The sequence below is a fragment of the Chiloscyllium plagiosum genome, chromosome 2 (genome assembly GCF_004010195.1).
Source record: "Chiloscyllium plagiosum isolate BGI_BamShark_2017 chromosome 2, ASM401019v2, whole genome shotgun sequence".
In the NCBI taxonomy this organism is placed as follows: domain Eukaryota; kingdom Metazoa; phylum Chordata; class Chondrichthyes; order Orectolobiformes; family Hemiscylliidae; genus Chiloscyllium; species Chiloscyllium plagiosum.
The window spans coordinates 138,495,147-138,510,674 of NC_057711.1; the positions used below are offsets into that span (position 1 = coordinate 138,495,147).

Here is a 15,528-nt window from a genome sequence, read left to right on the forward strand (position 1 = left end):
AAGCTGTTTAATAAATATTTGATCACTTCTGAATTATAGCCACTTTTATTCTTTAGTCAAATTCAGCCATTTGAGTACAGTTAAGAGTACAAAATGCAATGATAAGAAAAATTAGTTCAATTGTTATATTTTTAATTGTAGGATGGCCATTGGCCAGAATGCAGGGAGGGGAGCTCCCCAATGCTCCTAAGAGTTCAATAGGATCTTTGAAAGTGAAAAAGTGATCAGGATCTTGGTTTAACGGCCCATCAGACCAACAGTATTTCAATAAAGCATCACTACTTTCATGCTGTATTGCAGCATCACTTAAATTTACTGAATGCATTTGCTAAAATGGATCTTAGCCTTGATCTGGTGACCACTGCAATAACGAGCTGACTGAGATAAGCTGCCATTTCAAAAATCGCAAGAATTAATAGTTTAAAATATAAGAAAGTCTTTAAAAAGCATGTAAAGAAAACATTTAGTACAGTTACAACCTAAATTCCATCTTAGCTGCATGGCAACATGAATGTTCCTGTATAGATTCCCTCAAGTTACCACACGTATCCAGCTACACACACAAAATTAAAGGGCCCATCTATTTGGCCATGCACTACAAAAATAACGAAGTTGGTTACAATAATGTGTATGTTTTGGAATAAATAGATGTTGCAGCATAGCGATAGAGGACTTTTCAATTTCGAGACCTCCCAGAGTGAAATTGTATCAAATGTATTTAATGGTCAAGACTATTAAAATGGCAGCTGATTTAGGAAGAATATTTATTTAAAAGACCTAGAGAGAGCACTACAAGTCATTTAAAGCATTTTACAAATTCTGACAAACACATAATATTAGGTATCTGAGAAAACTTACAGCATACTGAATAGCCTGGACAGAGTGGATGTTGGGAAGATGTTTCCATTGGCAGGAGAGAGTAGAGTAACGGGAAGACCTCTTAGAATGGAGATAAGGAGAAACTTCTTCAGCCAGAGAGTGGTGAGTCTATGGATTTCACTGCCACAGAAGGCTGTGGAGGCCATTGAGTATATTTAAGATGGAGAGAGATAGGTTCTTGGTTGTCAAGGGGATTAAGGGTTACGGGAAGAAAGCAGGAGAGGTGGGGTTACGAAACATATCAGCCATGGTTAAATGGCAAAGCAGACTCAATGGGCTGAATGGCCTAATTTCTGCTCTTTTGTCTTATGGTCTGAAAACAAGAATGAAATAAATGCACCTGTGGAGTCTTGGAATGATTGGGAAAATAGATATATCTGGGCCCCATTGGATCTTTAGGATGTGAGACTTACTGACTGGGCCTGTTGTCCTTGAGAAAGTAATGTAGAAATATAGATCTCACCATGTTTGTTTCACATGCTTTTTAAAAATGTTCTATATTTTAGACTTTTTAAGTCTTGCTGATTTTTGAAGTGGCAGTTTATCTGTACTAATACCACAATGGTCACAATGCCATTAGGGAGGGAGTTCCAGGATTTTGACCCAATGACAATTGAAAAGCAAAATTAGCTAACACCAGAAGATTGATTATACATGGATGGTTATCCCAAAAATACCAGGTAAGAGTTGAAGATGTTATAGTTTCAGAACAACTACACAAAGTTAACCCAAGCCGTATTTGTCTTGCAGAGACTACGGAAGTATTTTATACTCAGCTTCTTTGGGTCAATCTTGTGGATTGGGGGCTTTTCCTATCTAATGGTCTGGTGGGCACATCAGGTAAGCACAACGATGTCTAGTAATTGTTAGCTAAAGATTCAAGTTTTGATTGCAAGTATTAAACTTTCCTACATAAATAACCGTTGAAAAGTTAATTGTAACATAATTTCAAAAAGAAAACTTCTTCATCAAAGTTGAAGGTTAAAACTTTTGTCATTTGCAAGTTCAACAACTTGTATAATAAAGCCCAAGGACCTTCATAGGAGGGTTGAAAATCAACTTGACGCTGAGTCACGCAAGAAGCGAACAGGTAAATTAGCCAAAGGCTTGGTCAGTGAATTAGATTGTAAAGAACTTCTTAAAGGGATAAATAAGGTTGATGAGGCTTTTAGAGGAGTTCCAGCAGTAAGGGCCTTAGCTATTGAAGGTACAGCTGTTCATGTTGGGGTGAATAAAATTGAGGATACTCTCGATGTCAGAGTTGAAGAATGGTTGTTGCAATGGCAGAGATGGAGGTCATCACCGTAACCTTTGATTCCTCTACTGATCAGGAATCTATCTCAGCCTTAAATATACAAAAGACTCTGCCGCCAAAACTCTCTATGGCAAGGAGTTCCAACGACTCTCAACTCTGAGAGAAGGAATTCCTCCTCATCTTAGTCTTAAATTGATGCTCTTTTATTTTTATACCATACCCTCTGGTCTGAAACTCTCCCATGAGGGGAAATGTCTTCTCAGTATTTACCCTGTCATGCCTCTTAAAAATCCTATATAATTCGATGAGGTCGCATCTCATTCTTTGAAACTCCAGTCTGCAGAGTCTCAACCTATTTAACCTTTGGACATAAGGCAATCCCACAATATCAGGGATCATCCTCGTGAACCTTCTCTGAACTGCCTCTAATGAAATTATATCTTTCCTTAAAAAAAAAGGACCAAAACTGCTCACCCTCGAGATGTGATCTCACCAGCCCCTTGTACAGTTGCAGTAAGACTTCCCTACTCTTATATTCCAAACCCCTTGAAATAAGGGCCGACATTCCATTAGCCTTCCTGATTACCTGCTGCACCTGGGTGCTAGCTTTCTGTGTTTCGCGCATAAGTTCCCTGGAGTCCTTGTGTGTTGCGGCTTTCCAGCACTTAAATAATTCTGTTCTTTTGGTCCTCCTTCCAAAATTAACACCTTCACATTTTCCCCAAAGTATATTCCATTATCAGCTTTTTATCCATTTTGTTAATTAGTTGAGGTTGACATATGAAAAATAAATGTTTCTTTAGTCAAAAGTTGGAGTTGGCTTTAATATAAGATCAATCATTACTTGAATAGATATGAGATATTGAAAGTGCGTTATTAACCCATAGAATAATATTTTCAGTTTGTATTGTGAGGAATGAAATAGTATCCCATATGTAGAGAATCAGCATCCAGTTAAGATACTGCTGGTTCTCATTGCCTGATCTCCTCCCTCACCCACGTGGCATCTGCTCTGCAACTCATGAACTAAATACACCACGAGCTGCTGCAGTGACCACTGCTGACGGTTCTAAACTTACAAAGTATATTGAATATTTATTGGAGGAGAAGGTGAGGACTGCAGATGCTAGAGATCAGAGCTTAAAAATGTGTTGCTCGAAAAGTGGAGCAGGTCAGGCAGTATCCAAGGAACAGGAGAATCGACGTTTCGGGCATAAGCCAGGTGGTGCTGAGTTCGAGGGTTGGGACTGAGACAAGGTGGGGTGAGGGGAAATGAAACTGGATATTATTGGAGGCAGTCTTGTTTGCATTGTCACTGAAGAAGAGGAGCAGGAGTTGTGGAAGATCACTTAATGTTGAATTCAAATTTAAATGCTTCCTTTTAAACCATATTCTCTCATGAGAGCAAATTCAAAGGCAGTTTTCCTGTCCAATCTTCAAAGAGTTTGCACATCAAAATTGCAAAATGATTTTCGGTGAGGTATAATGGAAACATTCAAATTTCTCATGGATCAGCTGCTGAATACTAAATTACACAATACATTTTTAAAATCACAATGAAGGTTAAAGAAATATCAAATTTTTGGACAAGCAATGTATATTGGGGTGATTTCTTCTGGAAGTGCTAGATCACTATTTCTTTTTTGCTTTCACACTCTCAACCAATGGTCATTAATGCTTTTGCTGTGAAATTTAGTGAAATGAAAAGTCACTCAGTGACCACTAGATTTCTTAACAGTGTAGTAAACATCAAAAGAAAGCACAACCTTTTCAGTATGCAACAACCTCTGCAAAACACTCCACAGAGATGGTTTGCATTCAAAGTTATTTATCTCAAATTTGATCTTTCCTCCCATGTTGAATTGATTTCTTATTCTATCCTTATACCTCAGACCAATACTGCGCCTAATAAATGATTCAAGCCTCTTAATATCTATCCTCTGATGAGTTAATCTCTCTTTACAGGAATTGTTTCAGCAGAATAGATTGAAGGATGCTTCAGCACAATGTGTGTGTGTGTGTGTGTGTTGGTATTACTCAGTGACATATTCACTCTTTCAATTCTGCAGGTTGGGGAGACAATTGGGATCTCTGAGGAGATTATGGGATTGACAATTTTAGCTGCAGGTACTTCTATTCCCGACCTCATCACAAGTGTGATTGTAGCACGGAAGGGACTTGGCGATATGGCAGTGTCCAGCTCAGTTGGAAGCAATATATTTGATATTACAGTTGGGTGAGTTAATAAAGACTTACTTCAAACAATTTTTATTTATGCCACATCTATTTATTTCATTAACAAAACTTTGCACCTGAGTGACTATACGTTTTTCAGAAATAACGTTGTGCAAAATATCTTGAATGTGCGAGAAAAATATCCATATGACTTCCTCCCTCCATTAGTCTTTGTGTGCTTTGGTTTCCTGTAGTAAGCCTTAAAGCTGTAGGAATTGAATCAAACTTTCTCCAACTTGTTCCTTTCCTTCCCCTTACTGAATGGTAGCAGCCCAATTCATGGGCCTTTAGCAATACCTCTGCTAACCTAAATGTGCTTAAACACTTGGAAGTTGTAAGGGATTGCAAGATCTGTGCATTTTGTTAAGTTGCCCTCTTTACTGCCCTATTGGGGAGGTGAAAATAGTTCAATAATGCTTGCTTGCTATGACTCAATTTATCACTAACACAATTCATAACAGAAAAGTGATTACAAGAATTAAGGACTGACCAGCACTCTAGCGTATTTTCAGAACTCCTAAGGTTTGAGCAATTTGCAAGATTGTTCCATAATCCAGTTGTGTTCACAGTGAGTCAGCACAGCACACAAGTGACGTTGAGGGCACTGGGGCTAATTGGGAAATTCAACCTTCAAGAGGGCTAATGTTATTATGAACAAAGATATTATATTTGGCTGAAGTCAGATAGGTTTTCCTCACCAGATTGGGTCCAGATGCTTTTGAGGTGGTGCCTACTCAATGTTGCTCATGCGAACCCCATAGCATTCAGAATTAAGGAAGTTCTATGGAACAGGTAAGAATCAGATTCCAAGAGTGTTACATTCCATGAAAGGGAGCAGTTGGCCATGTGAGATTGTAGCAGGTTAGATTGTCAAAATAAGGAAATCCCCTCGTCACTGTGCAGTAGTGACCTGCTAGGACTTATAGAGGAAACCTGAAGAACATTAAAATTGAGGGCTGCAGTCAGGGCACAGTCATGGAAGTGGAAGAATGAGGCAGTTGCAAATTGCAAGGAAGCTTCCAGAACCTGCAGTGAATATCTACCAGATTCATCAAGATTGAGCCACAGCCACCAACTTCGTAATCTCAGAGTCAAAATGTTAGGTACTGCCATTGTCATGGTAGCCACCAAACTGTCCCAGCCTTTGACTGCTCTCTCAGCAGCTCTGACTGGGTTTGACTCCAATTCCATCTATCTAATGGAAATGGAAGATGTCCAGCCGAATAGAGAATGACACAGATAGCTTGGTTGGAAATGCATTTGTTCCTCCATATCTGCGAGGGTTCAGTTACTGAAATTCACAAGTGCAGAGCTCACTAAACAGTAGGATAAGAATAAATTAAATATCACAGATACATGAGTTTTGTCCGTGGATAGTGAATTTTGTTACCTTTTTTTGGGCATGGATAGGGGTATTCTTGATGATGCGGATATAGAAGATTTACTGTATCTAAGAAGGTAAAAGAAAACCTTCCTTTCATTATTTCTTGGCCAAATTTGAGTTTTATTCAAACATACTGGTTTTCCCTCAACACCAGTGTTTTTACAGATATGACCAATGCTGCTAGAATAATTTGTATTTTGATCACCATTTATTACAACACACTGGGGTTTTACACTGGAAATCAAATTCTTCTTTCAGGAATCCTTGCAAAACTTAAAGATTTTAAAAAATGCACCGAATTTTCCGACTTGACTGCTGTTTAGACCCAGATTGACAGAAACGTGGACCAAGTTTCTGCACTTGGCAAGAATTACTATTCATTACAAATACATAGATTCTACCTATAGAGAAATAATTATGACTAATCAACATTTAACTCCACTAGTTAAAATTCTAACCCATTTTTAACATTCTCCTCCTCCCCCCACCACATCCCTTCAAAGATACAGTTAGAAAAAAAAACTGGGTGTTATGGACAGAGGGGAAGACTGGAAAGGCATTTCTATGGTTTACATCCATAGGGTTTTCTGAGATGAAAAATGTTGAATGACTAAACAAATAGTCAAGGTCAGTGAATGCAGCTTCAATTGCTTTAATCTGCCAACTGCATTATGCTCAGCCACTACTCAGATCACTTTGCCCATAATTCTCAGCCATCAACAATTTCCATAAAAATTAGACGGCATACTTAATATTCATAGTTTTATCTCGCCCTCACTGACCTAGCACTTTTGTCACTGTCAAAATACCATCTCTCAGCTTTCATAATAAAAATAAAATGCTGTAGATGCCAGAGACTTGAAATAAAAGCAGAAAATGCAAAAATAACTCTCTGGGTCTGACAGCATCAGTGGTGAGAAAAACAGAGTTAATGTTTCGTATCTAATTCTTTTTTATTCCAAAAAGGAGTCCTACATCTGAGAGCAGCTGGTTTTATCAAAAGCCATGAAATTGGCAAATTGTCCTTTATATACTGTTTAATGTGCGTGTTCTGCTGGTTATTTATGTAAAATCAGCACAATTATTCACCCATTTAATTTATTTTCTTCCCCTTTGCTAGTACCCTTCTCAAGCAACCATTTGACATATACATTGGTGCCAATCTTCAACAGTTGAAGGAATCAAAGCTACATCTAATCTAATCATGTTTTAGCCTGACAATTTTCAAAAGTAATTCTTGGCTTGTGGTCATCACTGACATGGTGGTCTTTATTATTCATCCGTGACTCTCTTGAGAAATGATGTTGAGGAGCAGGTGTTGGACTGGGGTGGACAGTTAAAAAGCTCACAACACCAGGTTATAGTCCAACAGGTTTATTTGGAAGCACTAGCTTAAGGAGCGCTGCTCCTTCATCAGGTAGTTGATGAAGGAGCAGCACTCCGAAAGCTAGTGCTTCCAAATAAACCTGTTGGACAATAACCTGGTGTTGTGTGATTTTTATCTCCCTTGAGAAAGGTGATGCCAACTTTTTATCTCTAATCATTCCAATTAGTGTGTTGAGAGTGCTCTTGCAGTGACGGTGGCCAGTGCTTTGTAGGATTTTTGACGCAACAACAATGAAGTTGCAGTGACATGTTTCCAAGTCCAGAGAGTATCAGACCTGGAGAGGATGATGGAGGAGGTACAGCTCCCATTCACCTGCTGATCTTGTCCTTCTGGATGTTGATGTGGTTGGCAGGCATGATATGTTGGTGCAGCTCACTCGGTAAATATTGAAGCCATGGTACATTATTTGCATCAAACAAAGAATAAACAAGGAAAGAAAAGTTGCATTTATCTCTGACTCCAGGCAGGGGCTATTTGTTTTTCAAGCAGCAACAAATTTACTGTCATCGTGTGACCGCTGCGCCCAGCTCACATCCACTAGAACTAGGTATCTATTACGTTGTATCCAGCATGTTGTATCTGACACTGTACAGTTCTAGCGTGGCAAAAGTGATGTTGCCCTGTTCAATATCCTCATCTTATTCCTCAAACTGTTGTTGCTCTCCCATCGCTTCACTGTGTGTCACATCCCCTCGTTTCCTGCTCCAGAGCACAGCAAGCTAGGGTGTTGTGGCACACTCTCTGCATTTGATTTGATTTATTATCTAGCCTCTACTGAGCTACAGTGAAAAGTATTGTTTTGTGTGCTCTCTTCAGGCAAATCAGACCTCATATAAGGGCATCAAGGTAAGAGAACAGAATGCAGAATGTAGTCTTACAGCTGCAGAGAGAGATCAGCTCTAATATGAGAGGTCTGTTCATAAGTCTGATAATAGCAGGGAAATAAATGTTGAATCTGTTGGTGTGTGTTTTCAATCTTTTGTACCTCCTGCCCGAAGGTAAAAAGATGGAAGAGAGTACAACTGGGATGAGAGGGGTCTTTGATTATATTGGCTGATTTCCTGAGGCAGTGGGTGATATACAAGTTTGGAGTATATTGCAAGGCCTCCCCAGACTGATCTAAACATTTGAGTGTCTGAACATTCAACAGACCCATTAGCTTCTCCACAAAGGCCCGGATGGAAGAACAGGTCACAATGCTATTTCTTCCAGACCGAGGTGCAGTGTCACAGCAGACAGAGGACACCCAGGTATCCTGTCATTAAACTTGACCAACTGTTGGGAGTATGACCTGTGACCTGCAGGGCTGGGTGGACATCCCATGTTAGTGGTTACCAAGGTGACAGCTGTTTACAGGTTTTCTGCAACTTGGTGACTTCACTGTGGGACCTCTGAATCCATGATCTACAAAGGCTGTTACCGACGCAGTTTATCTACACTTTCCTTTGACAAGGAAAGCCTGTACATGGACTTTCGATCTCGGGGTTTTATTCCAACCAGTGCAGCATCAGCCAAATAAAGAAAATATCCTTGTAAAATGATGAAAACAAAGCACTGCAGATGCTGGAAATCTGACATGACACAGAATGCTGAAGAAACTCAGCAGGTCTTGCAGCATCTGTGAAGAGAGAAACAGAGTTAACAATTCAAGTGACTCCTGTTCAGAACTCCATTCTAAAGACACTAATTCAATAGAGAGACAGTGTATATGTACCAATCAATGAAGTTAGTAGGACAAGTAGAAAAAGTGATCAAAAATGCAGAAAAAACCCACAGAGTACTAAGACTGGGAAGTTATGACATTATATAGTGTCAATCTCAGTGTAACAAGTGATGGACGAACAACTCTGGATTGTCAAAGGAAGATAAGAGGTTGACCTGATCCTTCAGAAAAAGATTGAAATGTATTTTTCTTCTCTGTCTTTGCAGCCTACCCTTGCCATGGCTCCTGCACGCCTTTATTAATAACTTCACCCCAATCAAAGTCAGCAGCAATGGCCTGTTCTGTTCAATTGTTCTTCTCTTCATCATGCTTCTTTTCGTCATCCTGGCAATTGGGGCCTGCAAGTGGAAAATGAACAAAATTCTTGGACTGATCATGTTTGTACTCTACATTGCTTTTCTGGTTATGGCCGTTCTGTTGGAAGAGAAGGTTTTGATCTGTCCAAAGACAAGTGGATCTTCGTGACTGTACTTTCCTTCTGAGGTACTGATGGGAAAATTGACTCATCCTGCCTGCTGCAGCTTTGTTTTTGTTTTAAGATTGGCTCAGCTGGCCTTGCAGTTAAAGGGGAATGAGAACGTAATGCTAAACAATAACAACTGTATTTTTTGCTTGATTAATTTTCTGTTCTCATTTCAAGCAAATGAATAAAGTTGATGTTTGCATCTGTGGCATTCCTGATTGGAGAGATTGACTCTGGGATTTTTCTCTGGGTTAATCTAATGTCTATGGGAAGACCACTGCCCAAGTTGGTTATACCCCCCCTCAAGACGATTCTTTCATTTTTCTTTCATTGCTAGGTGATATTTCACTGGCAAAGGAATTTTCTTTGCCAGTTTCTTTTTTCAGCTATTGAAATAATACTGCATTATATTTCAGAATAACTGGTGTGAAGTAATTTATTTTTAAAAACAATAATGGTGCATAAAACTAGTTTGGAGAGCATTTTGTTTTTGGGGGGGTTGGGGGGTAGTGGTGTTTGGGGGCATAATATTTTGGGTTCTCAGACAGTTAGCCAAACCTACCTTTTCTTTGGGATCTGAGAATCAGATTAGTACTGAAGGTGTAATGTTTGATACAGATTTACTTCTATAAGTCTTAGCATTATTTTTTACACATTTATTAAACTATATGCGATTTTATGTTTTATAACTTTTTTTGGCTTAGTACAACAATTTTAATCACCAGTACATCTCATGAATAAACCAATGAAGCTGCTATAGATCATGGTACTTGAAAGCAAATTCAATCAGGTGTGAATGGCAATATTAAGGTCATAGAGCTATTAATCAATTATTAAGGTCGTAGCTATTTATCTATTATACACATCATTGCTTGCTGCCTAATGCAGAATAAAATGTAGTCACTGACATTCTGCCATATTATGTAATTAACACCTTAGGGCCTATAGATCATCTCTGCACTTTACTTGGACAATTATAGGCTGACATTGTTGTATGTTTTCTTTTTAGAATATGTTCTTTTTTAAAGTCCATCATATATTTTCAAAGTGAAACCTGGTTCCAATAACTTGTTATTGAGTTGAGGTTTAAGGTCCTGTTAAATTTAATCTTAAATGTAACTTTTTTTTAGAAAAACTGATTCTGCATTCTTTTATTTGATTAGATTGTATTTGCGCCCTTAATGAACCAAGTTGTTAATCCAATAGAAACTCACTCACTTTATAAATACTTTTGCACAGTTTTTACATCAGTTTCCTCTTACTTGGTATAAGCTTTGTGCAGTATTTACTGAGAAACAAATAGAGCATTGTGAGATAACTCGCGTTGCACACTCATAACATCACACTTAATGTAGATCTTTAATCTTCATTGTGCTACTGTTAGTGATTCTATATAATATGGTCAACATTTCAGATTCAGAAAATCTGGAATACTATGAAGGTGTGTTTTTTTAAAAAATAATATATATATAAAAGCTAGTACTTAACTAGGGCTGCTTAATGTTAATGCTCAGCAGGTATTCTATTTGGTTAGGATTCAAATGTTCATTTACAGCTGTCAATAAAAATCAAACATACAGCAATAACCTCATTTCAATGGGCATTAAAGTCTGCACTTGGACTAATAATAATCATAATGCTCTTAATGAACTGACATTATAGTGTTACTACTATTGTCAATCTAGGGATGGTATTTGTGATGTTGGGGATATGTTCTTGAAGTTGCATGGTAACAGCATTCTGGGCAGTAATGGAAAGGGAGGTTTGTATGCGGATAAGAAACTTCATCAAGCCAGTGATTGTTTTGACAAAATGAATGTAAGTGCTGAAAAAGACTCAGAAAATGAGAAGCTCAAGTTATGCACTCACCATTATATTGATTATTGACATTAGGTTCTTGGGATGTATGCTTCACACACTGAAAATCATGGGTCTAAGAATCTGAATAATTTCTGAAGCCCACTATTAAACTGGGATGCTGGTACTGATTCCAGCAATAGAAAGGAAGGCAGGATGCCAACAAGGTCGAAAGGGGACAGTGATCACATACTTTGCAATTAATACACAAATCGTTTTATTATACCCTTAATCAGTTACAACATTTGTTTTAACCTCTCTGTAACCTGAGATGTAAAATTGAATTAAAATCTAAGTAGAGCTCAAGGGTCAAAACATTAAATGCAATTTACTTACTTATTGGGTAAATCACAGTGATCCTTCAATCAATTCACCCCAATGTGTGAAATGGGATCAAGTTATCAATTTTCTTATTTGATTGACAACTGCACTCTAGCAAAAAGCAAACTTCTGTGTTCTTTCTGGAGGGGTTTCTTTGATTTGAATTTGATGTTTTTCATTGTGTTTCTCAGCATAAATACAGTTTCTATTCTTTTTTAATTGTCTGTTATTTATGCCCTTCACTTATTTTCATTCCATCTTGTTTTCTTATGGTTTTCCAACTCTGTTTCTGATTTTAATGTTTTTGATTATAGTGTTCAAAGTTTTGTTTTCATTCAAAAGTATTCTGCTGTGTCCCTTTCTCTTCATATTGTTGGGTTGGTCTCATTTTGATCTGTCTACTGATTGTCCAACTTAGTCCTGCCACTCCATTTCAAAATTAATATCTCAATTGTATGCATGTTAATAGCTTCAGACATTGAGGGTTGTTTTTGATGCATAATCAAGACATGACAAAAACAGTACCAAATGCCAAAATAGAAGTGTGCAGTTAATTTATATGATCTCACTCCAGCCATGGTCTCTGAAACGAGCCCTCATTATGCCAATTTTACATCTATAACATGGGTGCAATCCAGATCTAATTTTCGCCTTACTAAATCATGCGTTTTGGGGCCATGGATAAATTAGCATCTTCAGATAACATACAAAAATGGCATAAACTTTCTTTCAATTCATGACATCCTTTGAACCCTTCCTTGTGGCTTTAAAACACTCATAAATACCTTTTCTTTATAAATTATGTAGAATTTTGAATTAGTCATTAAACTAAAGGTCCAATACTTAAAAATACTAAAAGTCAAATGCATAAAGATGCTCAAAAAGAAACTGATGATACTCATTTTCTCTATGAGCAAGAATTCTTTTTTCTTTGTAAACTTCATATTTAACTGTGGTCATGAGAGTAGACAAATGTGTTGGATTCCACTGTCCTTTCAGTACAGCAGACAGCAAGTCAATGGATGTCTGAAGAGAGTGGTTTTATCTCCTTTATTTCCTCCATACACTTGGCTAATGCCTAACCCTTTATGCAAGTAATAAACCCAAGATTTGGGAGCTCATTGATACAAGGATCACAGGAGCCATCCTGCCACCCTGTGCAACAATGCTGCAGTCCCAACTGTTCAGTTGCATTGTCTTTTTATGAAAATTAACACATTTCAGTACCATTGTAGGAACTGAGATCAACTACAGAAAATCATGTATTAGAAATAATTAGGTGTTTTTGTAAATAAGGCTAATATCTTAATCATTCCATAGTAAGGAACAATCTTCAATTTGATACTGATCAGTACTGTTGGAGTGTTTAGTGATTGCAGATAATTTTCATTTGTTCTAAGACCTCAGGTCATGGCCAACTTTGAGCCCCAAAGTCTGAAGTACTTACAGTTATGATTATTTACAGCAGTGGAATTTATCACTGTTTCATTCAGACTTATGAGAATTTGTTCCATTATGTCAAACCAAATGTCTGTCCTGCTGCAGCCTTTTATGCTCAGGATTAGCAATGAGCCGTAATCTGTCATTAGTACACATACAATTCAGCCACTCTTCAGTTAACCATTCTTAGAGCTGCAATATTAACCAGATGAAGTTAATGCAAAAAAAAGATTTATTAAATAAAATTATTATAAGGAGATATTGTTGTAAGTAATTGAGCCCACTGTGTCTAATAGGCATTTGGCTTTGGTTAAGCAAATTATGATTCTTTCTAAATATTGCATTGTTTTGGTTGACAATAATATTGAATTAAAATTCTTATTGACAGCAGTAAATTAATACAAACACAAATAATGTAGTAATAGCATAACAATGTTGGATCTGTAAAGATTATAACAGTCTTAAGTTATCCCTAAATTATGGATGAAGTGCAGTAAATATTTAAATAATAAGCTTTTTTTTAATGTTCCCAGATAGATTCCACTCTCTCACTCCCCTGACCACCCACTTGCAATCCTGGATATATTGCATGAACATGAACTGTGGCAACTTATGATAAAAACATTTTTAACAGTCTGATCCTTCTAAATATTTTAAAAGTGGCATGTATTCCAGCCATTAAGCTATGTTTTGGGTTTACTGTACCTGGAATTATTATCTTTGTGCCAGACTACCAGTGTATACAGTCTCCATTATAAAGTACCAGGTTTAAACTCAGTGGGTGGAATAACCTCTGCTTTAGAAAACATCCATTAGACTTTCCATCATGCTTGACTGTAAACAATATTGCAGATAAGCAATAGACTCTCAGATCGATCACTATTAATAGAATTTTTAATCTGTTTTGAAATATAATACTGGATAGAGATTTGAAAATACTGTGAGCTCGTGTCAGGTGGGAGACCTTACAAATATGTTTCAAAGCTAACTATTACATATAGAGGCACATAATAACCTTTAAGCACTATAGAGCACTTAAAAGATAAAAGACAAATGGTGAAATGTGCATGTACTTTCATGAGGCATACATCAGTTTGGGGAATTAACAATTATTACATTTCATTAGGAAACCTCATCAGTGCTGTGAATCCGTGAAAAATGTTTAAAATCTGCTTCTCCTATAACTGAAGCAAAGCAATATTTGGTTGCAATATCTTGATGGTAACCATCCATTTTCAAATAGTTAAAGCATCAGTGAGTATCTGTCAATATGCCTGGAAATTATAGCTAACCTTTTTTGTTTCAGATTCTGTTGTCCTAATTTAAAATGCTGGTCATATAGAAGGGAGATTTCTCCTTCACCAGTTAAAAAGAATCTGAAAATGGTATAAAGCTGAAATAATAATGGGAAATGTTGAAAATACAGATGGTCAGTCAACTGAAAGGACAGGTTAATGTCACAGGCTTTCTCTTCAAATTGATAAGGGTCTCTGTTCAGCACGTTAACCTGTCTTTCCTCTTTTTTTTAAGAAAAGGCTGACTGACATATTGTGTTATTTGCTTCTTTTGTCATTTAAGAGTTTTTTCTACCTTAGTTGGAAGTTTTACACATAACATGGAGATTCTAGCCAAGCCAAGAACAACACTATTCTAATGTATGTTGGCTACTTGGACAAATTCGTACTGCAGAAAAAATTGCATCTGCTCCAGCACAATCCACATTGTTGGCAAAACCTTTTTTTTTAATATCTATATATATTTGATATATTTTAACAATACATGTAACTTCCTCTGTTGATTCACCTGACAAGTTGTCTTGTGAGTCATTTTACCAAGCAGCAGTTATCCCTTTCAGTCCTGTCTCTACAGACTGTATGTTCCCGGATATTAATTATGAAAGTTGTGCACATTGGTGTTTGCAGTAACCAATGCAACTTTAATAAATCAACATTGATTTAGAAAAAAGAGAAATCTCTAACATGCATAATTTCAAGTTATTGACAAACCGTCGTCTTGAAAACAAATGTACTGTACTGTGTATTGGTGTAGTCCTTGTCATTTCCCAATGTTAACAGTAGTGCACGACTGTATATAGAAAGAGAAATATTTATTTGTACATAATCTATTTAAAATATATACCAATGGCTTTCTGGGAGAACACTGTTCTTGCACTATTGTTATTGTTTTTGCTGTATCTGTGTAAGGTTTCTCCACTGTGATAATGTTGTACACCTGAAGGCAATCTATTTCAATTGTGTCTCTGTAAGAAATATAATGTATCTAAGTGTGACAATAAAAATTATAAATGAAACCAATACTATTGGCCATTTTTGTTGCTTGGATGTCATTCATACCATAAATATTCTGGAATACCTTCACTGACCTAGGAAGTTTATGATCCAGGGTAGGGGAGTTCAAAACTAGGGATCATACTTTTAAGGTGAGAGAAAAATTTAAAAAGAACTTGAGGGACAACCTTTTTCCACAGAGAGTGGTTCGTATATGGACTGAATTGCCAGAGGAAGTGGTAGATGCAGGTACAGTTACCACATTTAAAAGACATTTGGGTAGGTAAGTTATTAGG

The 15,528-nt window shown here is 37.1% G+C and overlaps 1 protein-coding gene across 3 annotated transcripts in view; it reads left to right on the plus strand.

Moving 5' to 3' along the window:
- Nucleotides 1-15,255, plus strand: part of slc24a2 (solute carrier family 24 member 2) — a 297,478-nt gene extending 282,223 nt beyond the window's left edge. For all 3 annotated transcript variants that reach the window (XM_043719054.1, XM_043719046.1, XM_043719059.1), the window contains 3 exons: nucleotides 1,630-1,719; nucleotides 4,204-4,370; nucleotides 9,070-15,255. In XM_043719054.1, coding sequence (XP_043574989.1) covers nucleotides 1,630-1,719; nucleotides 4,204-4,370; nucleotides 9,070-9,328 — 516 coding nt within the window. In that variant the 3' untranslated portion in view covers nucleotides 9,329-15,255. The remainder of the gene's footprint in view (nucleotides 1-1,629; nucleotides 1,720-4,203; nucleotides 4,371-9,069) is intronic.
- The last annotated feature ends 273 nt before the right edge of the window (nucleotides 15,256-15,528 follow it).